Below are 20,255 nucleotides of genomic sequence, written 5' to 3' on the forward strand. Positions count from 1 at the left end.
CAGAAACCAAGAGGAACAAATTTTCTCCTTCCTCCTTGTGACACCCTTTTAGATATTTGAAAACCGCTATCATGTCCCCCCTTAATCTTCTTTTTTCCAAACTAAACAAGCCCAGTTCATGAAGCCTGGCTTCATAGGTCATGTTCTCTAAACCTTTAATCATTCTTGTCGCTCTTCTCTGTACCCTTTCCAATTTCTCCACATCTTTCTTGAAATGTGGTGCCCAGAACTGGACACAGTACTCCAGCTGAGGCCTAACTAGTGCAGAGTAGAGCGGCAGAATGACTTCATGAGTTTTGCTTACAACACACCTGTTGATACAACCTAGAATCATATTTGCTTTTTTTGCAACAGCATCACACTGTTGACTCATATTCAACTTGTGGTCCACTATAACCCCTAGATCCCTTTCCGCCATGCTCCTTCCTAGACAGTCGCTTCCCATCTTGTATGTATGGAACTGATTGTTCCTTCCTAAGTGGAGCACTTTGCATTTCTCTTTATTAAACCTCATCCTGTTTACCTCTGACCATTTCTCTAACTTGTATCACTAAAAAGAAGGAAAGCATCCCTAAATGATACAATGTAACATAATTTACTGTAGAATATACATGCTTCAAATCTACCGATCCTAAGCAAAAGCAGTGGTTTTAAAAACACAAAATCAAGTAAACTATTTTTTGTTTTTTAAGAAAAATTGAAAGAAATAAACTTTAAATTATAATAAAGCATTATAAAAACAATATCCTATACACGTCTCAGTTGAGATTCTTTTTAGATTTTTTTTCTGCTTGCCAGTGTAATAGAGACAACATAAGTCACTTAATACTGAGTGTGTTGATAGCATATTGTATTCATTAAACTACCTACAGAAGTCCTTGGTCAGACATCTTAGCAGAAACTGTTCTAGCATTACTTTTAACTGAGTGCAAAGTTCTTATTGACAAGGCTTTTCTCCTCCCTGAGATTTTCCATATCTTTCTGCTCAATGAGCCTACTTAAGGTTGATACAGAAACACATATACATACTGTTTAGCATATTATTGCTATATATTTATGGCGATCTTTTCTTACTCATCTTTATTTTACTATGATTGTTGCAATATTTTAACACATTTGAGCAAAGTCACTAACACCCCTACTTTCTCTCCAGTGAATAAGATATTTAGTACATGAAAAATCTGGAATTTTACTCAGACTTTTTCTCTACGGACTGTGGATATCCTGCAAATATCCTCTCATCCTTAGAGTCCTACAAATCTGTGGATATCCACTTTATATCCACGATTATCCACATCTGTGAATCCATGGCTCATTTTTTTGCAGATATAGATGCAAATTAAAGTTTTGTTATTTAGAACCCCGCAAATTTGCAGGTATCCACTTTATATCAGCACGTAACTGCATCTGCAGATATCAATGTGGATATCTGTGACTCATTTTTGTGGATACAGATGTGGATACAAGTTTTGTATCCCCACTGGGCTCTAGTCATTCTGATTAAATAAGGATCTGTTCCTGTAGCTCTTAATTCATATCAGCAGAGGTTGCACAACTGGGCCCTATGGTTGTACAAAAATTAAAAAGGCCAAAGGCAGACCTTCTTAGGCAGATCATCTCTATTAACAGAGCTAGTATATTCGATTTTCATCTATCCATAACTATAGTTTATTTACTTAACAGACATGGTTTCAGTTTATGCCACTGTTCCTTTAGCTTCAATTTTACACTATTTGAAGCAAAGATATAGTTGATTGATTCATAAGAGAGGTCCCACATCTGTGACTGCGTCAGATTAAATGTTTTAGCAACCAGCTGGTACTCCTGAGACAGGTCTGTTGCAAAGACACCTTTATCGTCAGTCTGGCAGGGGGGAAAACAAAACAAAAAACAAAAACAACAACAATCAGTGTGTCTAGCTTTGAAAAACAGAAAATTAATTCACGACCAGTTTCACCCTACTGTATTTCACTGTTTCTTGTAGTTAGTACTTATTCTTTCTGTTAAGTTAGCACAATCAAAATAAATACTAGCTGTAGTAAACTGAAATATAGTAGGGTGAAACTGATTGTAAATTATTATCAATATCTCAGCCAAAAATATATGTTGAACAAAGAAATCTAAATGAAAGAACAGTTCATTTATAAAAAACATGAGGTCTATAAAACAGCCAGTGTCTCTGTGCTTTATTCTATGTCTCCTACTACTCATGAAACACCCTCTCCAAACTAATCTATAAAGCTGTGTCTGCCTTTCCTCCTCAAGACCCTTCTATTATGATGCCTAAAGAGAAGTGCTAATGACTAATTGGAGGGGCTGTGTGGATTGCTAGCACCTATTTGTATGTCAAAGAAATTCTGATGATTCATAACCATCAAGTTATGCACATGTGCAACTTGTGTAAATGTGTGACCATACAACTGTTTTCCTTTCCCCTTCCCTGTCTCACATGTAACCCACACATACTTACTAGCTGCATCTGCTCTTCTATTATTTATCTTTGGGACAGGGTCTGTGACATCCTGTACAACAGTGCCTAGTCTAGTGCAATGAGACCTTGACTTTGATTACAGTCCTTGGGCTGCTACCATAACACAATAAATAACAACAATTACACAAGTGTTTCCAGTTGAAATGTTCAAATTAGGATCATTTAAGGACTAAGTTAGTCCCTCCTCACCAAGCCAGGGCTCTTGTGTGGGTTCATGAGAAGTCCCTACATTTACCTTATTTAACCTGACCATTGTGATGCTTTCTAACTTGGATGTTTTTATAGATGCTGGCAAAGGCAGCTGAGATGCTTGGCATCTCATGGATCAGGGCTAATTACCTACAAGAAAGGTCCTATATGTTTCTCTGAATGCAGCAAAAAATGTACTTCAAATTACATGAAAATAACGACAAAGAATTACAATTTAAAAATAAAAATGTAGGGGCTAAGGTGTTCAAGAAAAATGTTCCTTGGTTCATATAAAAACCTATATAGACCTCAAATTTCATGTCCTTTTGATCTAGTAGGATTTATTTCTTCATTAAAAATTAGAAGTTGAATAACAAGGATTTTCCTAGATTTTTACTATATATTTCTCCCTAAACAGAGCATTGGATTTCTTGTGAGTTCAGAGAAATTTCCAGTCCAGTTAGACCTGATACTATCTATACAAGAGCTATTTCTCTTAAGAGCTTATTTATCTTATGGAAACTTATCTGCAGTTTCCATATTCTGTTTGGTCAGCATCTAAACGTATTTTGTTCTATCAAAATGTCTTACACAAAGTACAGTAGGGTGGCCCAAGTTGTACCAGTATCCAAAATGGTGTTTGTCACAGGAAGGTACAGTCTGACTTTTGAAGTTCGACGTCATGCAAAGTTCTAAGCGATAAAAGGAAAAAAGTCTGAATTAAAAGAAAAAAAACAAGGATATGTACAGAACCAAAAAATATTATCTGTGTGTAAATTAATGTATCTATTTCAGACATGAGCTGTATAGTTCAACGTTACCTGTTTTTTATAAATGTGTGGGGAGTCATGACTTTTACAATATTTTGGATATATCACCTCAGAATATATTCAAACGAGGGATGTGAACGGGTAACTGGCTACCTGATAAGCATCACCCTTAACTGTTACCTGGGAGCAGCTCGCTGCCTGTCGGGCTGGAAGTGGCAGCTGGGGGGTGGGGAAGAGAGCTGTGGCAGTGGGGAGGAGGGAAGCAGCCTCACCCACCTACCCTATTTAGTCAGTTAGCCAGTTAAAGTTAATTTTTAAATGCAGAGCTACAATGGTGATTGCTCCCAGGGGCGGCACGAGCTGGGACTGAACAGTCCCGGCTTACGCCGGCTCCAGGACCACTGCGGCTCTGCCTCCCTTCCCACCCCCTCCGCACTGTAGAGATGGTACCGGGGGGAACCAGCTTTTAAGCCGGCTCCCCTCAACACTGGCTTGTGCTTCCTCCCACCTGTTGCAGCCAGGAGGTGGGGGAAGCAAGTAGTCGAGTAGTGACTCAACTCTCTGATAAGCCTAAGATTACTGGGAGTCGACTACTCAAGTAGCTGCTCACATCCCTAGTGGGGGGTGGTTCAGGGCAAAGGAGGAGGGTCTCAGAAGAGGGAATTGGGTGATTTCGAGGGTGAAGGGGAGGGAGGGTGCAGGCTTCAGGGCACGGGGTGGGCAATGAGGTCAGGGAGGTCTGGGGAGGCTCACCAGGGCCACCCAACAGCACAGCAACTGGCAGAACCCTCCTCAGTTCCTCAGGGGGTGGTTGGGACTGCAGTGCTGGTCCTGACCCCAACAGTCTTTCAGAGGGCAAGGTCTGTGTGGCCCCAGCAGCTTGTGGGGGAAAGGGGCCTGACCCATGCTCTTGGGAGAGGCCCAGGTTGGCACAGCTCCAGCAGCACTCATGGGGAGAAGAAGGGCCCAGGTGGCATGGCCCCAACAGCTCCTGGGTGGCGGGGGACTGGGGTTGCAAAGTCCAGCCCTGGCAGCTCCTGGGGGGCTGTGACTCCCAAGGGGCAAGGGAGTGCTGGGTAGCAAAGCCTCCCTCATCTGGTGCTGGTCCAAGGGCTGTGGGCAGGGAAGCAATGAGGTAAGGAGGGCCACTTACCCATGGCCAGTAGTCAGCAATTTGGAGAGCTCTGGCCCTAGCTGACCATTCTCTTCCTGGCAGTCACTCTGCAATATAACTGTCCCCTACACTCAGTAGCCCCAGTGTTCACTGTGGAGCATAGCTGTCCCTGCTCTCAGCTCCCTCCCTTTCTGTGTTATGGAAAACAATTGGATTCTAGGCACATCCTGTTTTCCTGACACAACCAAACCCGACCTTGCTTTAAGTTAGGATAAGAGGAAGCTGCATACCAAATTTGGTAGTCCTAGCTGTAACGGTTTAAACTGAGCTCTTGAACAAATGGATTCAGAAACGGAGGGACGGACAGACACACAAACTCTCTAATAAAGATAGATAGATAGATAGATAGATAGATAGATAGATAGATAGATAGATAGATAGATAGATAGATAGATAGATAGATAGATAGATAGATAGATAGATAGATGAAAAGCAGCAGCATTAGACGTACACTATATGCATCAGTTATCTTCTCACAGTAGCTATATATTTCCACATCACAAATACCTTTCCATATTTATTTCTGGGCGATGTAAATAAACTAAAATTTACTGAGTCATTTGCGAGACACATTTTATCAAATGTCAAGCATTTTTTAAATCTTCTTTCTTACCTATAGGTATTTGTTTCTGTCTCACAAGCTGCACAAGGTCCTCTGAACCTATTACAGAGTTGAGAAATGTACCATGTCCAATTCTGTCTGGAGGCAGGCCAAGGAGAATTTTGGTCTCCTCTTCTTTATTTGGTATCTAAACAGAATACAACCCCCCCCCCCCCCCAAAAAAAAAAGAAAAGAAAAACAGAGTCTTTAACAGCATCATAATGCAGTTGAATAATCAAAGTCCTAAGTCAGCTCCAAATCAAATCCGGGTTCTAGTTTATTTTGTATTCAGATATTTTATAAACAAGGAAAATGAGAAACAAGTGTGTCTGCTAATTAGTTTTAGTTATGCTTTGGAGAAAGAAGAGATGCAGAAAATGGGTCTTCATTTTGAACTGGAAGATGGAAAGGCACTAATTGGAAAGTGGAGTAAAGGACAGATTACATTAGTTATTTGCATTTCTGAAATACTTTTAATTGGGGCACCTCAATTAGCTTTAAAAACTTTAATGAAATAATCCTCAACCACATAGTGAATGAAGGTTATAATTATCTCCAATCATATATGGATAAACTGACTGCAGAACAGAGACGTTACACAACCAGAGATAGAAAGAAGGTGAAACACTCAGAAGTACGTCTTCAGAGCACTGCACAAGAGTTCTATGCAAAAAATTCCTTAATACTCTCAGCCATCATTTCCTGACCGAAAGGCGTTCTTTCTGGTTTGGGGCAGGTGAGGCTGTCCATTACCAGTCCCCAAGTCCAAGCCCTTCCTGCCATCACCCCACCCTCTCGTCCTATAGCTCCCTGTCCCAGAGGACATGGTTTTGGGGATCACCATGGGGAGGGCCTGATGTTGTGCAGCGGGGGAAGCAAAGCACACTAGGTGGAATACACTCACTCTACTGTTCTCTATTTCCATGCGGCTCCTGTCAACAGAACTACTCATGTGAGTTCCAGGTATACATCAGGTGAGAGGCAAAAGATTGGTCAATATGTGTGTAAATTTCAGTGAATTGTTATATATCTGAAATATCAATAAATTAGGGCCAACAGTTCCTCCAATAACCCTTAATAAGCATGACTTATTCATACTCTTGAATCAGGGTTTTCTCTATGATACTGAGGTCCTCTTTGTTTTCATAATTTAATAAATCATGTATGGATCTTGTAGATTTAAAGGCAAAGTATGTTACTCTAATTCTTTCTGCGGTTCCCTAGAAAGAGAGAGGACATTTAGTCAAGGTTACCTGGCAATTGGCTATGTGGTTGGGTGTGGGTTCATTGTGGTTCCCCCCCCCTTTAAAATATATATATTAGAGTGTTTACTTTACATTTCTCCTTTCCAACCAGATTTCAAAATGCCACAAACCAACATTACTTCAGCTTAACAACTTGAAAATCTACAGACATTACTTTTAATTAAAGTAGATTTTTATTTAAAGGAGGCTGCAGAAAAATGTTAGCACAAACATTAAGAATTTACCTCTGAAAGATGCAATGCCAGTTTCAGGCCTGCCTTTTTTGCTTCAAAAAGAGGTTCAAAAAAATCTTTGCCATGTCCTGCCTTAAAGAAAAAAAAAATGCATTCTATATCAGGGTATGTAAATTATCTCTTTCCAATTACAAAATCATTATGAAGTTTCAGAATATTCATATATATTTCATTCAAAAACAGTTAAGTTTAATCATTTTTCTTTTGGCATATCATAACAAATACAAACAATCAAGTCTTTTCACTTCAATTTGAGAACTATATTCTTTAAACTCTTTTCTTTATAACAGCAGCACACCAGATGCTTGTATTTTATGACTACATGGCCTGCAGTTCAAACTATGGGAAGTGGGAGAGACAAAGATATGTTGGAGGGTAAAGATGAGGTTCCTAGAGTGACCTAGAGAAATTGAAAGACTGGGCCAAAAGAAATCTGATGAGGTTTAACAAGGACAAGTTCAAAGTCCTGCACTCAGGATGGAAGAATCCCATGTGCTGCTCCAGACTGGGGACTGACTGGCCAAGCAGCAATTCTGCAGAAAAGGACCAGGGGATTGCAGACAATAAGAAGCTGGATATAAATTAATCGTGTGTCCTTATTGCCAAGAAGACTAATATCATATTGGGCTGCATTAGTAGCAGTATTCCTAGAAGTTTGAGGTAAGTGATTATTCCCCTCTATTAGGCACTGGTGAAGCCACATCTGGAGTTTCTCCCATCGACCTCCGGCAGATGCCACAGAAATTTGACCTAAAGTATATTGACTTCAGCTGTGTTATTCACATATCTGCAATTTTGTATCTTAATTCGACTTTCTCCACTAGAGTAGACCAGGCCTAAAAATGGAAGATGGGACAATGGATTTTGCTCGGCAAATCCTAAGTACTGTACTACATTGACCACTGCTGTCTGCTCTTCTGTCTTTAGATTGTGTGCCTTTTTTATGCTCGAAAAATACTTTATACTATATTATAATACTTTATACTATATTTGTTTAGAACAAATTAAATAGTAACAACAACATACCACGCTTTCAGTGTTGGCCAATATCTTCAGATGAGGGCAAAGTCACTCCAAAATGCATCTACACTCATTTAATATAACGCTTTATGGGCGCGGGGAACACAATAATTCTTAACCCTTGCCGGGAACAGTTAATGCCCCAAAGGAAAATTACCCAAAATAAAGTAAAAATAAAATGTGATACTATAATCATTACAATAATAAAAGTATCCATCTTCAAGGGAAGTAACTTACGGTGGGATCACCACTGAGGTCAAGCCCTACCACAATCCCATCGGTGGAAAGGAGGAACTCTTCAGCAAGTTTAACAGTCTGCTTGGCCACAGTAGGTCCACCTCTTCTATCTATTGCTATTAGAAACCTAGAATAGAGATGTACATCTCACAATCAGACTGAACAAGTGATAGAAGGTGACTGACAATCAAAATTAAAGTTTTGGTGGCAATTATGGGCATGCAGAGAAGCACATTTGACATCCACATGCATGTCCACTCTAATTCCAGCATCACGTTCATGGCATCTCCCTTCCAGCCAGACTGAGGCAAAAATAGACACGATGGATATGACACTGAAACAAAGGACTGGATTTACACAGCTGAATACAGGGTATTGGAATTCAATCTTCACTTTGGATAAACTGATTTTCTTTCATTGTGCTTTAATAATTTTATTGGTATGGTTTGGTTCTTCCTTTTTCATATCAAAACCAAACCATCTTTTTTCCAGGCCATGGGAAAGAAAAGATATGGTCAGCTGCAATTCCAGAGAAGGCCCTCTAAATACTTTTTTAAAAGTACACCTCTCATGTAAGACACAGCAAAGAGTTATTCTGCCCTCTGGACAAGCAATATCCCTCCAGCCACTGCCTATACTTGCATCATGTCACACAGTCTGGCTACTAGTCTCTGCACACCAATATACTGACTTTCAGATATCAACTCTCTCTCTCTGCAGCTACTATCAATGCCATTTTCTGGATTAGCCAGCAAGGCCTGCTAGTCCAGAAATTTCAGCCCTTCCCTTCCACAAAGAGCTTAGAACTTGACCTCTGCTACCCTATATCTCAGGTACAGGCAGAAGATATTAAGACCAATGCATAAGATACTAAGGAACCTCCTAATTGGCTCTACAAAGGCTGACAATAGAAACATAGCATTATATTGTTATGATATAACAACAATGATCTAGAAATGATACATGTATCTTAAGTCACATTTATATCTAGCTAGTTTGTTATGACACCTCCATTATGAAAGGCACACTGTATCTTGCCACCCACCCTCTCTAAAAACCCACCTTTCTGGTCCAAATTTTCAAAGGCAGATGCAACATGTAGCAAACAGAAAAGACACATTTGAATTTTAGACTGAAAAAAATGGACTCTGTTCACATATTAGTGTGTCTGTGGGGGATGCAATTACCCATTCAGGGTATAAAATGTGTATTTCTGCAAATGCACCATCGCAACCCTCTGAAAAAAGTAGGCCTATACATTAGGTAGTATACAGGAAGCCATGAAAGAGGTCAAGAACCAAGGACAACTTTTTAGGACAGATTTTTAGGCAATTTCCCAAAGAGTAAATAAAGCTGGATCCCTAAACAAGCGGGCGCTTATCTTCTTCGGGTTTTACACTATTTAGTTACCATGTTTCTGATTTACAAACAATTCAGAGAGGTTTTAATAAACCTTATTTTTGTATTGGTTTGCATCTTTTGTGCTCTTTGATTTTTTAATCATCAGAAACAAGTGAAACACAGAAGAAAACAGTATATCATAACCAGTACTCCTTAATACAGCTAAACAGATGCTGTCTGCACAAACAGTATGTGTTTTTTCCCTACATTAACTCCACTGGGATAGGTTAGTCATTTTAAAACAATTTAAACTTTTTAAAAAATTGTCCAATATATTTGTGAGCAGTTTTTGTTTATTTAGGGTTGGTAATTTTATGTTTGCTTATTTTTTGTTTGTGGGATTTTTGTTTAATAAGTAATAAAACTGCTCAAAGTTTGCACATGGTAAAAGACTGAAAGGCCATTTCACAGCAAAAGCAACTTTCCCAGAGGGTCAAAGTAAGCACATTCATAAAATAACAGCTCAATGTGCAGTAATTAGCAAAACAAATACTCAATGGCTGAAGTACTCTCATTGTGATTACTGCATTGTATCAAAGAAAATTACTAAAATTCTATAATAGAAAGACAGACACATATTACTGCTATATTGGTGATTATGATGATAAAATGGTTAACTGGTTAAATGATAGCCCTTAACCAGTTAACTGTTTTAACCTAAGTCTCACTGCCTGCCCCACTGCTTGATCCTGCCATGGGATCTTGCTGTGGCTAGGGTCCCACAGCCTGGCCCACCAGCCCCATGGCCAGGGCTGCACAGCTAGTCACCATTAAGGATGTTAAAGCATTTACTTATTGGGTAGTCCTTTGACTAGTCGACCGGCACTTCTGCCTTCCTCCTTTGAAATGTACAAGAGCCCCCGCTGAGGCTCTTATATATTTCAAAGGAGGAATGCAGAACTCCGCATGCAGCCCAGGGCCACCGGGAAGTCCCACTGACTCAGGGCTGAATGCGGGTGCCCCCAGCGGGGGCTCTTGTGTATTTCAAAGCCATGGAGCCCGGGGTCAGCGGGGAATTCAGAGGACCCTGTTGACCCCAGGCTCCATGCTATGCTGCATGCTGCTAGGAGCCCAGGGGAGCCAAGCTGTGCAGCGGCTGTCCCTTTGAACCACGCATCTGCACAAATCAAAGGGGCAGCTGCGGGGCTCCCCGCTGGCACTGGGCTGTACTCGGAGTTCCACATTCCTCCTTTGAAATGTACAAGAGCCCCACCAGGGCTCCTCCCAACATTTTAAAGGAGGAATGTGCAAGTGCCTATCAACTAGTTGACTGGCCGATAGAAATTCCATCGACTAGTCAGCTAGTCAATTAACCGCATTTTAATATCCTTAGTCACCACCAGACTTAACTGGCAAAGGATAGTTAATTGATACGCACACCAGTGAGCTTCATATGTATGAGTGCTGTATGCTTACCGATCAAACATCCCCATTATTGCGTTGACTTTTGATAGCTAATTTAAAATTAAAGTTTATACTATCTGTTAAATTACTAATAGAAACTGGAATGTCTTTCTAAGGCCTATTCTACACACAGTTATTGTCCCAATACAACTAATTCATTTAGGGAACATCTTCACTCGCCACGCCAGAGATCGACATTCTGGCAGTCAATTTAGTGGGTCTAGTATAGACCTGTAAATCAAATGCTGAGGGCAGCTCTGGCTGGCACCTGTACTCCTCGCAGTTTCAAGGAATAAGAGAAGTCAAGTCAACAGGAGAATTTGCCCACATCAGCCTCCCGCAGTGTGTATGGCACCAAGCTTGGTTTAAGGTAAGCTGACTCCAGCTACGTAGTCTGTGTAGCTGGAGTTGCATACCTTAAGCCAGTCTTCCAGGTCTAGTGTAGGTAGGGGCCTTAGGGAGTTGATTTTTTAAAACAAATTAGTTAAACCAGTAGAACCGCTCATATGGATGCGATTATGCGAGTATAATGATGCTCCAGACCAATATAATATATTCCCCTCCACATATCAGAATAACCTATTCTCGTATAAATCACCTTTACACTGTTATAACTACATCAACACTGGACGGCGGCAGTAGGACAGTTGTACTGCTCTAACTATGCTTGTATGATTGAAGTGATACAGACAGGCCCTTAGTCTGATATCTCCTGAGAACGCTGCTTTTGCTGTAAAACATTGCAGATAATAGAGACTTTTCAAATCTCTGCTAGTTTTGAAAACTATTTAGTAAAAGGGTTAATAAAATACATGTTTCAATATCTAAAGTGTACAATCATGTGTGTGCAAATCCTTAGCCAAATCCATGGAGTTTTAAGTAAAAAAAAATCATCTGATTTCTTTACAAATTTCTCCCTACTGTTCATAATCTGTAAACCTGACCCAAGCACCAAGGGAGGGGAGGCCGGAGGAGACGTGCGGGGTGGGTGAGTCGGTCGGTCTCTTCATAACAAGATCCCAAATCAGAAGATTTTTCTGTTATTTTACCTGACATCTATATCCACATCTTCCTCTTTACACTGTTTTATTCCTTCAAGTACAGCTTCCACATATGTCCTTTTGGTCATGCCTATAAAACACACACACAAGCATATGCACATCTGATCTGAGTCGATGTAAGTGGACCAATTATAAAAAGTTATGTTTGATGAAATCCCAGGCAGAGCATAAAAATATTTTTCATTTTAACTTTTTCCCCACATTTTACTCATTAATCTTATACTTCATTTGTACTTGGGGATTGATTTTATCCTGGTAGTTTCATTTTGCATCTTGATATTATTCAGCGAGTGTAGGTTTTGTATAGGTCTGTTTTTACCAATGAATGTTTACTTCGAGGCCCCTCTTTGGATTGTGTCAACTCTGATTTTATGGAGAAAAGAAAAAAAAACTTTACATAAGAGCCTGTTAATAGGGTTTCTTCATGCCCCAGAGTCCCTTTTTGACTGGGCATTCCAGTCGAAAACCAGACACCTGGTCACCATAATATACAAATTAGGGAAAATTCATTCCTCAAGCAGTTCAACTGGTTTCAATGAAATTACAAGAGGAATTTGTCACTGTGTGAAAGATTTAACAAGTTTGTCACATATTTATTAAAACAACTGAATTTCTAAAGTGACTACTGCCATTATTTACATGTCGGTCATAATACACTTAGTACTACCCAAACATAATAATTATAACTTTTTAATGTGAGAAGTTCTATAATACAATCCAGAATATTCATTACAAGACAGAACACTTTGTACCAGTGCTATTTTCCTCTCTAGGTGTGCTCCTTAGCTCCAGATACTTGACACCATCTGCAGCAAATTCTTTAATAACATCCTTAGTTACCTGGTTAAAAACAGCAAATACAATATTTTGAAATTAAAGATATATACTCTGTTACATTGGAGGATTCTTAAAGATAAAGACATGCATGTAAACATTCAATGTGAAACATGGAAATATAGGTACATAATATTAATAGTTGTCTAAATCCCACTTTATTTTTATCTTTGCCCAGTTTCATCAGGGTATCAAAACTGCTCTGGCTAATGGGGATTTTAGTGGCCACGTGGTGAAACAGTACATTCCACTGCTGCCCTACCCATGACTGCTTCCTTGGCAGTCATCCTGAGCACTTCAGGATTGCACTGGCTGCCTGAAACTCACTCTAAAGAGGAAAGGTTCACAAACACTTTGTACCACTCTCCACTCCACACTAGGGATGTGATAATGTAGTCGATTAACCGATAAGCAAAAGCGTGTTAATTCTATGATTCTATGATTCTATGAAGCCACACATTGCCCTCACTCCCCACCAGTAAACTTTTTAGCAGGCTGGCCAGCAGCCATCCTCACTCCTGGCTTGCGACAGGTCTGGGACCTACCCCACTGCAGCTCTGCATTTAAAGTGTATTAGGAGCTGGGTGGGCAGGCAGACAGGCAGCCCGGCTCAGTCCTGACTCATGTTTGGTCCTGGACCTATCCCTGCTGTGGCTCTTCATTTGAAGTGTATTAGGAGCCGCATGGGAAGGCAGCCAAGTTCAGTTCTGGCTCATGCCCAGTCCGGGAGCTCAGATGTCCCCTCGACAGGGGCTGCTGCCACCCCATGCTGCTGCCTCTTTAACAGAGGCAGCACCACTGGGCAATAGGCAGTCAGTCTGCAAGGGGAGCTAGTTTTTAAACTGGCTCTCATTGAGGACCAGCTCCCGCCTGGCACCTCACACTGCTGCCTCTGATACAGAGGCAGCAGCATGGAGTAGCAGAGGGCTCCTCAAGAAAGGCCAGAGTGCACTGGCTGCCAGCCCCGCCCCTGGGTACCATAGAATAGTCGACTAACCAGTAAGAGTTCATGTGTTTACTCGACTATTCAATTAACCAATATTTAACATCCCTACTCCACACCCTGTGATAGGCTTTCCCACTAGTAGATCTCAATCTCTCTCTCTTTCTCTCTCTATCTGTGTTAGACCCAAAAGTGAACACAGTGCTTCTCTAGTATGAAACTCTGCATATACATTGAGACAAAGAAGTATTAAGAGACTCTGCTAAAGTAGAGCTTAGGTAAATATGAATGAATGTCACATTCATAAGTTATCATCAGTTCAACCAACTTGGAGCACAGACTGATGTCCAATATTGGTAGTTCACTACTCTGAAGAAAATACAGAATTTTAGACATGCCAAAATGCCATTGTTGGGTAACATATTACTGAATCTCTGAGCTCAATAATTTACAGCCAGTTCAATTTGATCTTCACATACTGGAGACAGACACAGTACCTTGCTACCTTTCCAAGGAATTGTTTATGAAGAGAGAAATGCTCTGATTTTGTCAAAACTTTGTATAACTTACCATTAATATATCTTCAGTCCTACTGGTAATCTGATGAATGATTTTAAACATCTGAAAACATCTACAACAAAAAATGAAAAAGCTAAGCATATAAAGCCTACTGGTGGAATGAGCATTCCCAATTGCAATCCCTTATCTGAGTAACAGTATTTACTGTCTTTGTTGCAGCACAATCATAATTATTGTCCTTCCTAGACTTAAAAACTACTAATTCTGTATTGATTAAATGTATAGCATTTATAGCATAAAGCTTTTATTAAGAACATATAGAAAAACAGAGATTAAGTTACTGGCTATATTCATGCCCAACAAGAAAATCTTGCATGACTACATTTTCTCTCAAGAGCCCATGCTCTATGTAAATATTTCCCATCATCTGATTAAAATGAAGACAAAGCAATAAGGTAACAAGGATACGTGTTCAGTTTGCACACAAGCAAGAAGTGACTTCACAGATTTAAAATGAAAATCTATCTTCCCCTAAAGATATGTTTAAAAAGCAATACTTTCCTCAATGATTTTACTTGGAACTTTAATTCAATTATATAATGCAACCTTTAATTTTAATTATGTTTTCTATAGTCACAGTGCAAGATTCTACTGATTCTACAGATTCTACTGATCTCAATATATTCAGAAAGAACTGGGGCGGGGGGAAGGAATTAAGGTAATAATTTTTAGATACTCACTCTTCTAAAGTCCTTTTCTTCTCCTTGTCAATCATTGTCATTCTATTATGGATCTGAAGATATGGTTTCTGGACCATAAGTTTCTTCATGGTAACAGAACTGATGGAGCCATTCAAGTGGGCATGGAGCTCCTAAGTTATAAACAAACCAAGAGAGGTAAACAGTGGTATATTAAACAGTGGTATATTTAATTTCAATTGAAAAAAAAAAAGACTTCCCTATCAATACTAAATGACAATTCTGATTTGGGTTTCTATACACCAATTCCCCAAATGAAACTGTCTTATTTACTTTGCACTGGGAACATTAGCAGTGATGTAAGCAAGAATATAGACGGCAGTGTGAAGTGTGTTACAGTCTCAATTAACTGTTGGGGAAGGAGGGAAAACAGATCTTTTTAAGATTGAAAAAAATACAACATGAGTACATCTGATTTATAATGGGTCAAATATGAGCCTAAATTGGTTCACGGTGTTGTCTTCAAGTCGTCATTGTCAAGTTCAAGTCGAGTCTCAAGTCACTACAGTTCAAATCTCAAGTCGAGTCTCAAGTCACTAAAGTCACTTTTGAGTCAAGTCACAAGTCAAAAACAATGAACCCGAGTTGAGTCTCAAGTCAAGTCACCTAGGCGACTCAAGTTGGACTCGAGTTCAAGGCGTGGGACTCGAGTCAACAACTCTGTTGGTTCATAGTTTCTTTTTAGACTAACAAAGGAGTATTTTTTCTACCTAGACATATTCTTCCTTTCTAATATTCTTAAGAGCACAGGGAGCTCTCACTTCTATCTACAAACAGAAAACAAAATTAGCAAATGATCCTTCATCTCTGACCTTTCCCAATCTTGCTGTCCCTGTCACCTGGAATAGTTTTCTTGTGCTCCTCCATCTTACTTCAAAACGTGTCTGCAAAATACCTAACTTGTCCCACACATCTTCACTCTCCTGCCCCTTCCTTTGGGCATCTGTTTTTATTAGAGCTCAACCTGGCAAAATGTTTTCACAAAAAACTTGACTGATAATTATGATGAAATTCTGATTATTTATGTAAAATATTTTAAAATATGCACCCGTTGAACTATACAAAGCAATAATACGTCTACGTCTACACTGGCAGCTTCTTGCGCAATAACTCTTTTGCAGAAGAGTTCTTGTGCAAAAACTCTTCCAGAAGAGTGTCTGCACTGGCATGTGCTTTTGCGCAAGAGCATCCATGCCAGTGTAGACGCTCTCTTGCCCAAGAAAGCTCTGATGGCCATTTTAACCATAGGGCTTTCTTGCACAAGAAATTCATGTTGCCTGTCTACACTGGCCTCTTGTGCAAGAACAGTTGCGCAAAAGGGCTTATTCCTGAGCGGGAGCATCAGAATTCTGGTGCAAGAAGCCCTGATTTCATACATTAGAACAATGAGAATCTGCCAACAACAAAGAGACAATACAGTTTTCACGGGTACCTTCAAAACACCTTTTAGCAATGGAAGCCCCAAAATGTAGTAATAGCATATAAATAATCTCAGTTTTGCATCATGCACCTGGTGCCCATTTTAATGAATAAACACTTAAATGGTGGACATGACGTCTGTTGTTACGTGACTCCAGAATTTTTGAGCTTGATAAGAGTTCCAGGAACATATAGCAAACGATACCAGGAATGTAGCAGACCACACCCTTTAAGATGCTGCAAATACTGTTATCAGAAGCAGACTTACAGAAGTGGCTTCCAGGAGAAAAAAATAAATTGAATTGATTTACCTGCAAAATAAATCTACAGACCTTGAAAAAGAACTGTAAGGAATAGGGATGTCAGTGGTTAACGTTACTGCGTGATGCTTACTGGTTAACTGGTGTGGATAGAGGGCATTCCAGCTTGGCTGGGCAGGAGCAACCTCTGTCCATAGTGTGGTGGACCCGGCCTGGCCAGAGCATCCCGCCTTGCTGCGAGTGGGGGACACTCCAGCCTGGCTGGAGCAGTCCTTACCCATGGCAAGGGGCCACTCCAGCCCAGTCAAGCCTCCCACTTACCCCCGTTTATATGGCTAACTGGTTAAATGTAATGTTTAACCAGTTAACTGATTAAACAGGATTTTACACCCCTAATAAGGAGTCAGTCTACAAGCATTTTAGCTGTGATTGAAACCAATTCAGAACCTTAGGACAAATAAACATGACAACAGGGCTGTACGACGTCCTATGAACTAGGGTTGTTAACATGTTGTCAGTTACACAATTAACTGATAAGCATTAATTAAACCAGCGTTTCTTAAACTGTGTTCCACGGCACACAGTTGGAGATGTGCCATAGAGAACAGAATCCAAAATGGCTACCCTTAAAGGGGCATGCAACTTTTTTTTTTTGCTCAATAACTCCCCCCGACCCTTTTTCCCCCCTCAATAACTCCCCGCCCCCAACCTTCCCCCCTCACCTTCCCCCCCAACAAAAAATCCTTGGGGTTCCCCATAAAAAAAATTGTTTGGTGTTCCTCGGTATTAAAAAGTTTAAGAAACACTGCATTAAACGCACTCCTCCCTTTCTGCCTCTGTATTAGAGGCAGAAGAAGGGTGGGAGGAAATGGGAGCCGTTGTCTGTGAGGAACCAGCATTTAAGCTGACTCCCGCAGAACCAGCTGCTCCTCTCTGCTGCCTTGCACAGAGACAGCAGTGTGGGGGTGGGGCAGGCAGGAGCAGGTGGTCAGGGGAATCTGTCTTAAAAGCCACCTCCTGCCCCTCCCTCCACACATTGCTGCCTTTGATAGAGAAGCAGCCACATGGGAGCTGATATGCACAGGGAGCCAGCCCCCACCTCGCTGCCTCTCAGAGGCAGAAGCATATGGGGGGGAAGGCAGGCAGGAGACAATCCTTCCACGCTGCCCATGCATATCGGCTCTCACGGAGCCACCTGCCCCCCTGGGTTGCTGCCTCTTTATTGGGGGTGAGGGGGCAGGAGACATTTGGGATCTGGTACTCATGGGGACCCAGCTTAAAAGTCAGCTGCCCACAAGCACTGACTCCAGCCTGCCCTCCCAGACCCATGAATGAATGTGTAACCACTAAAAAAAATCCAGCAGTTACTTGTTTACACAAATACACGATAGCTAACATATGTATGAGGGCACCACAAGCGGTTTGGTTGGACCTTTTCCTTGAAAGATGTGCAGAAATTGCTTTTGTTCAAATACACTGGTCATAAAGATCTACAGCTGACCAGTTTTGTCCTCAAACTCTTTTAGTGGTTGTAGAATGCATTTGATCTGCAGGCTGCTTTTACAAGTGGTTCCTATTTTGAATAAGGAGAAAGCTGCACCTCCACTCCCCGCACCAATCCCAATAATGTGTATATGATATAGAGCAGCGGTTCTCAACTTCTCCAGACTACTGTACCCCTTTCGGGAGTCTGATTTGTTGTGCATACCCGAGTTTCACCTCATTTTAGAAAAATGACTTGTATTTTGTAAGCAAGAGTCAAGACAAACGATTGCTGAGAATGCTTACTTTCTCATTTTTGCCATATAATTATAAATCAATTGAAAAATAAATATTGTACTTACATTTCAATGTATAGTACACAGAGCAGTATAAACAAGTCATTGCATAACAGTTTAGTTTGTACTGACTTCCCTAGTGGTTTTTATGTGCGCTGTTGTAAAACTAGGCAAGTATCTAGATGAGTTGATGTATCCCCTGGAAGACCTCTGCATACCCCAGAGGTACACACACCCTTGCTTGAGAATCAGGAATGCAGAGAGTCTTGCAGAGAGGAAAGTGATGGAGGCAGCTCCACATCACAGCTGCAGTTCAGCTGTGTAAAATCCTTGAGGATCTGTGCATGCTAGGGCATGGAGAATCCAGCACCATTGCGGGAGATCAGCTCCTCTTGTTCCACCCCAATTCCGTCGACCAGAGACAAAAGGATCAGATTTACTCCTAGAGGCACACGAACAGGTCTAGTGGTGCGGACTTCAGAGCCCTAAGGAGGCTGGAAAACCCGCACGCTGCGGGGGAATTGAACTGTCAAAGTGCGTGAATCTCTTTTCTGCAAAGGCGGTACAGACAGTGCAGCCATTAAAGAAAAACGTTCAGTGCCTGCCCCGCGATAACCGAAGGTGGGGAAATCTATGGGAGCCCAAAACCAACCAGACAGGACTTCTGGATGGCCCGCTCTCCCGGAGCCCCCGCACCAGCGCCCAGCGGTGCTGGCTGATTTGCTCTCAGCACAGGTGGGTGCGTGAGCAGAGAGGAGAGCTCTCGGGACAGAGCCACCCCGCTCCTGTGCCGTGCACCGCGCCCTGGCTCCCCAGCGGCCAGCCCCGGCCCGCCTGAGCCCCACGCCCTGCCGGGCCCGGGAATAGCGCGCGGCCGCCGCTCTCACCACTTTCGGAAGCGCCCTGTAAAAGCGCAGCTGCCGCTCTTCGTCCGCCATAGCGCGAGGTCACATGGCAGCGCCACAGCTGGAGCCGCCGCCCCGCCCAGGAGGCGGGGGAGAGCAGCGGGCTGCTGCCGTGCACCGGGCCTGGGCAGGGGCCTCGCCCGCACCTGCATGTGTTGTGTAGCCGGCAGGGAGCCGGTGTATAGGCAAAAAGTGAAACCGCTCCGTTTTTGTGACGGTCACAGTTTCTGTCAAACAAACATGACATTCGGTATAACTGCTCAGGAATTGCTGCCTTTGCTGGCTGGTTGCAAATTCAGAGGAACTGTGTTTTTTGGCAGAACAATCTCTCAATTTGCTACCTCCTGTCTAACGGACTCAGGGGTCACAAATTCAGAGGGACTGTGTTTTTTGGCAGAAAAATCTCTCAATTTGCTACCTCCTGTCTAACGGACTCAGGGGTCACAAATTCAGAGGAACTGTGTTTTTTGGCAGAAAAATCTCTCAATTTGCTACCTCCTGTCTAACGGACTCAGGGGTCACAAATTCAGAGGAACTGTGTTTTTTGGCAGAAAAATCTCTCAATTTGCTACCTCCTGTCTAACGGACTCAGGGGTCACAAATTCAGAGGGACTGTGTTTTTTGGCAGAAAAATCTCTCAATTTGCTACCTCCTGTCTAACGGACTCAGGGGTCACAAATTCAGAGGAACTGTGTTTTTTGGCAGAAAAATCTCTCAATTTGCTACCTCCTGTCTAACGGACTCAGGGGTCACAAATTCAGAGGAACTGTGTTTTTTGGCAGAAAAATCTCTCAATTTGCTACCTCCTGTCTAACGGACTCAGGGGTCACAAATTCAGAGGGACTGTGTTTTTTGGCAGAAAAATCTCTCAATTTGCTACCTCCTGTCTAACGGACTCAGGGGTCACAAATTCAGAGGGACTGTGTTTTTTGGCAGAAAAATCTCTCAATTTGCTACCTCCTGTCTAACGGACTCAGGGGTCACAAATTCAGA

At 41.6% G+C, this 20,255-nt stretch overlaps 1 protein-coding gene across 1 annotated transcript; it reads right to left on the reverse strand.

Annotated features, from left to right (window-relative positions):
- Nucleotides 1-270: 270 nt before the first annotated feature.
- On the reverse strand, nucleotides 271-19,401 carry MAPDA (N6-Methyl-AMP deaminase). The gene is made up of 10 exons (XM_075897732.2): nucleotides 19,245-19,401; nucleotides 14,883-15,013; nucleotides 14,194-14,254; nucleotides 12,599-12,686; nucleotides 11,835-11,916; nucleotides 7,981-8,107; nucleotides 6,715-6,795; nucleotides 5,238-5,373; nucleotides 3,272-3,372; nucleotides 271-1,863 (listed from the first exon to the last, which is right to left on the reverse strand). Exons 1-10 carry the CDS (start codon nucleotides 19,293-19,295, stop codon nucleotides 1,669-1,671), a joined length of 1,053 nt encoding a protein of 350 aa, XP_075753847.1. The 5' UTR covers nucleotides 19,296-19,401; the 3' UTR covers nucleotides 271-1,668.
- Nucleotides 19,402-20,255: the final 854 nt, after the last annotated feature.

The sequence above is a fragment of the Pelodiscus sinensis genome, chromosome 14 (assembly GCF_052426305.1).
Source record: "Pelodiscus sinensis isolate ZL-2025 chromosome 14, ASM5242630v1, whole genome shotgun sequence".
Classification (NCBI taxonomy): Eukaryota; Metazoa; Chordata; order Testudines; family Trionychidae; genus Pelodiscus; species Pelodiscus sinensis.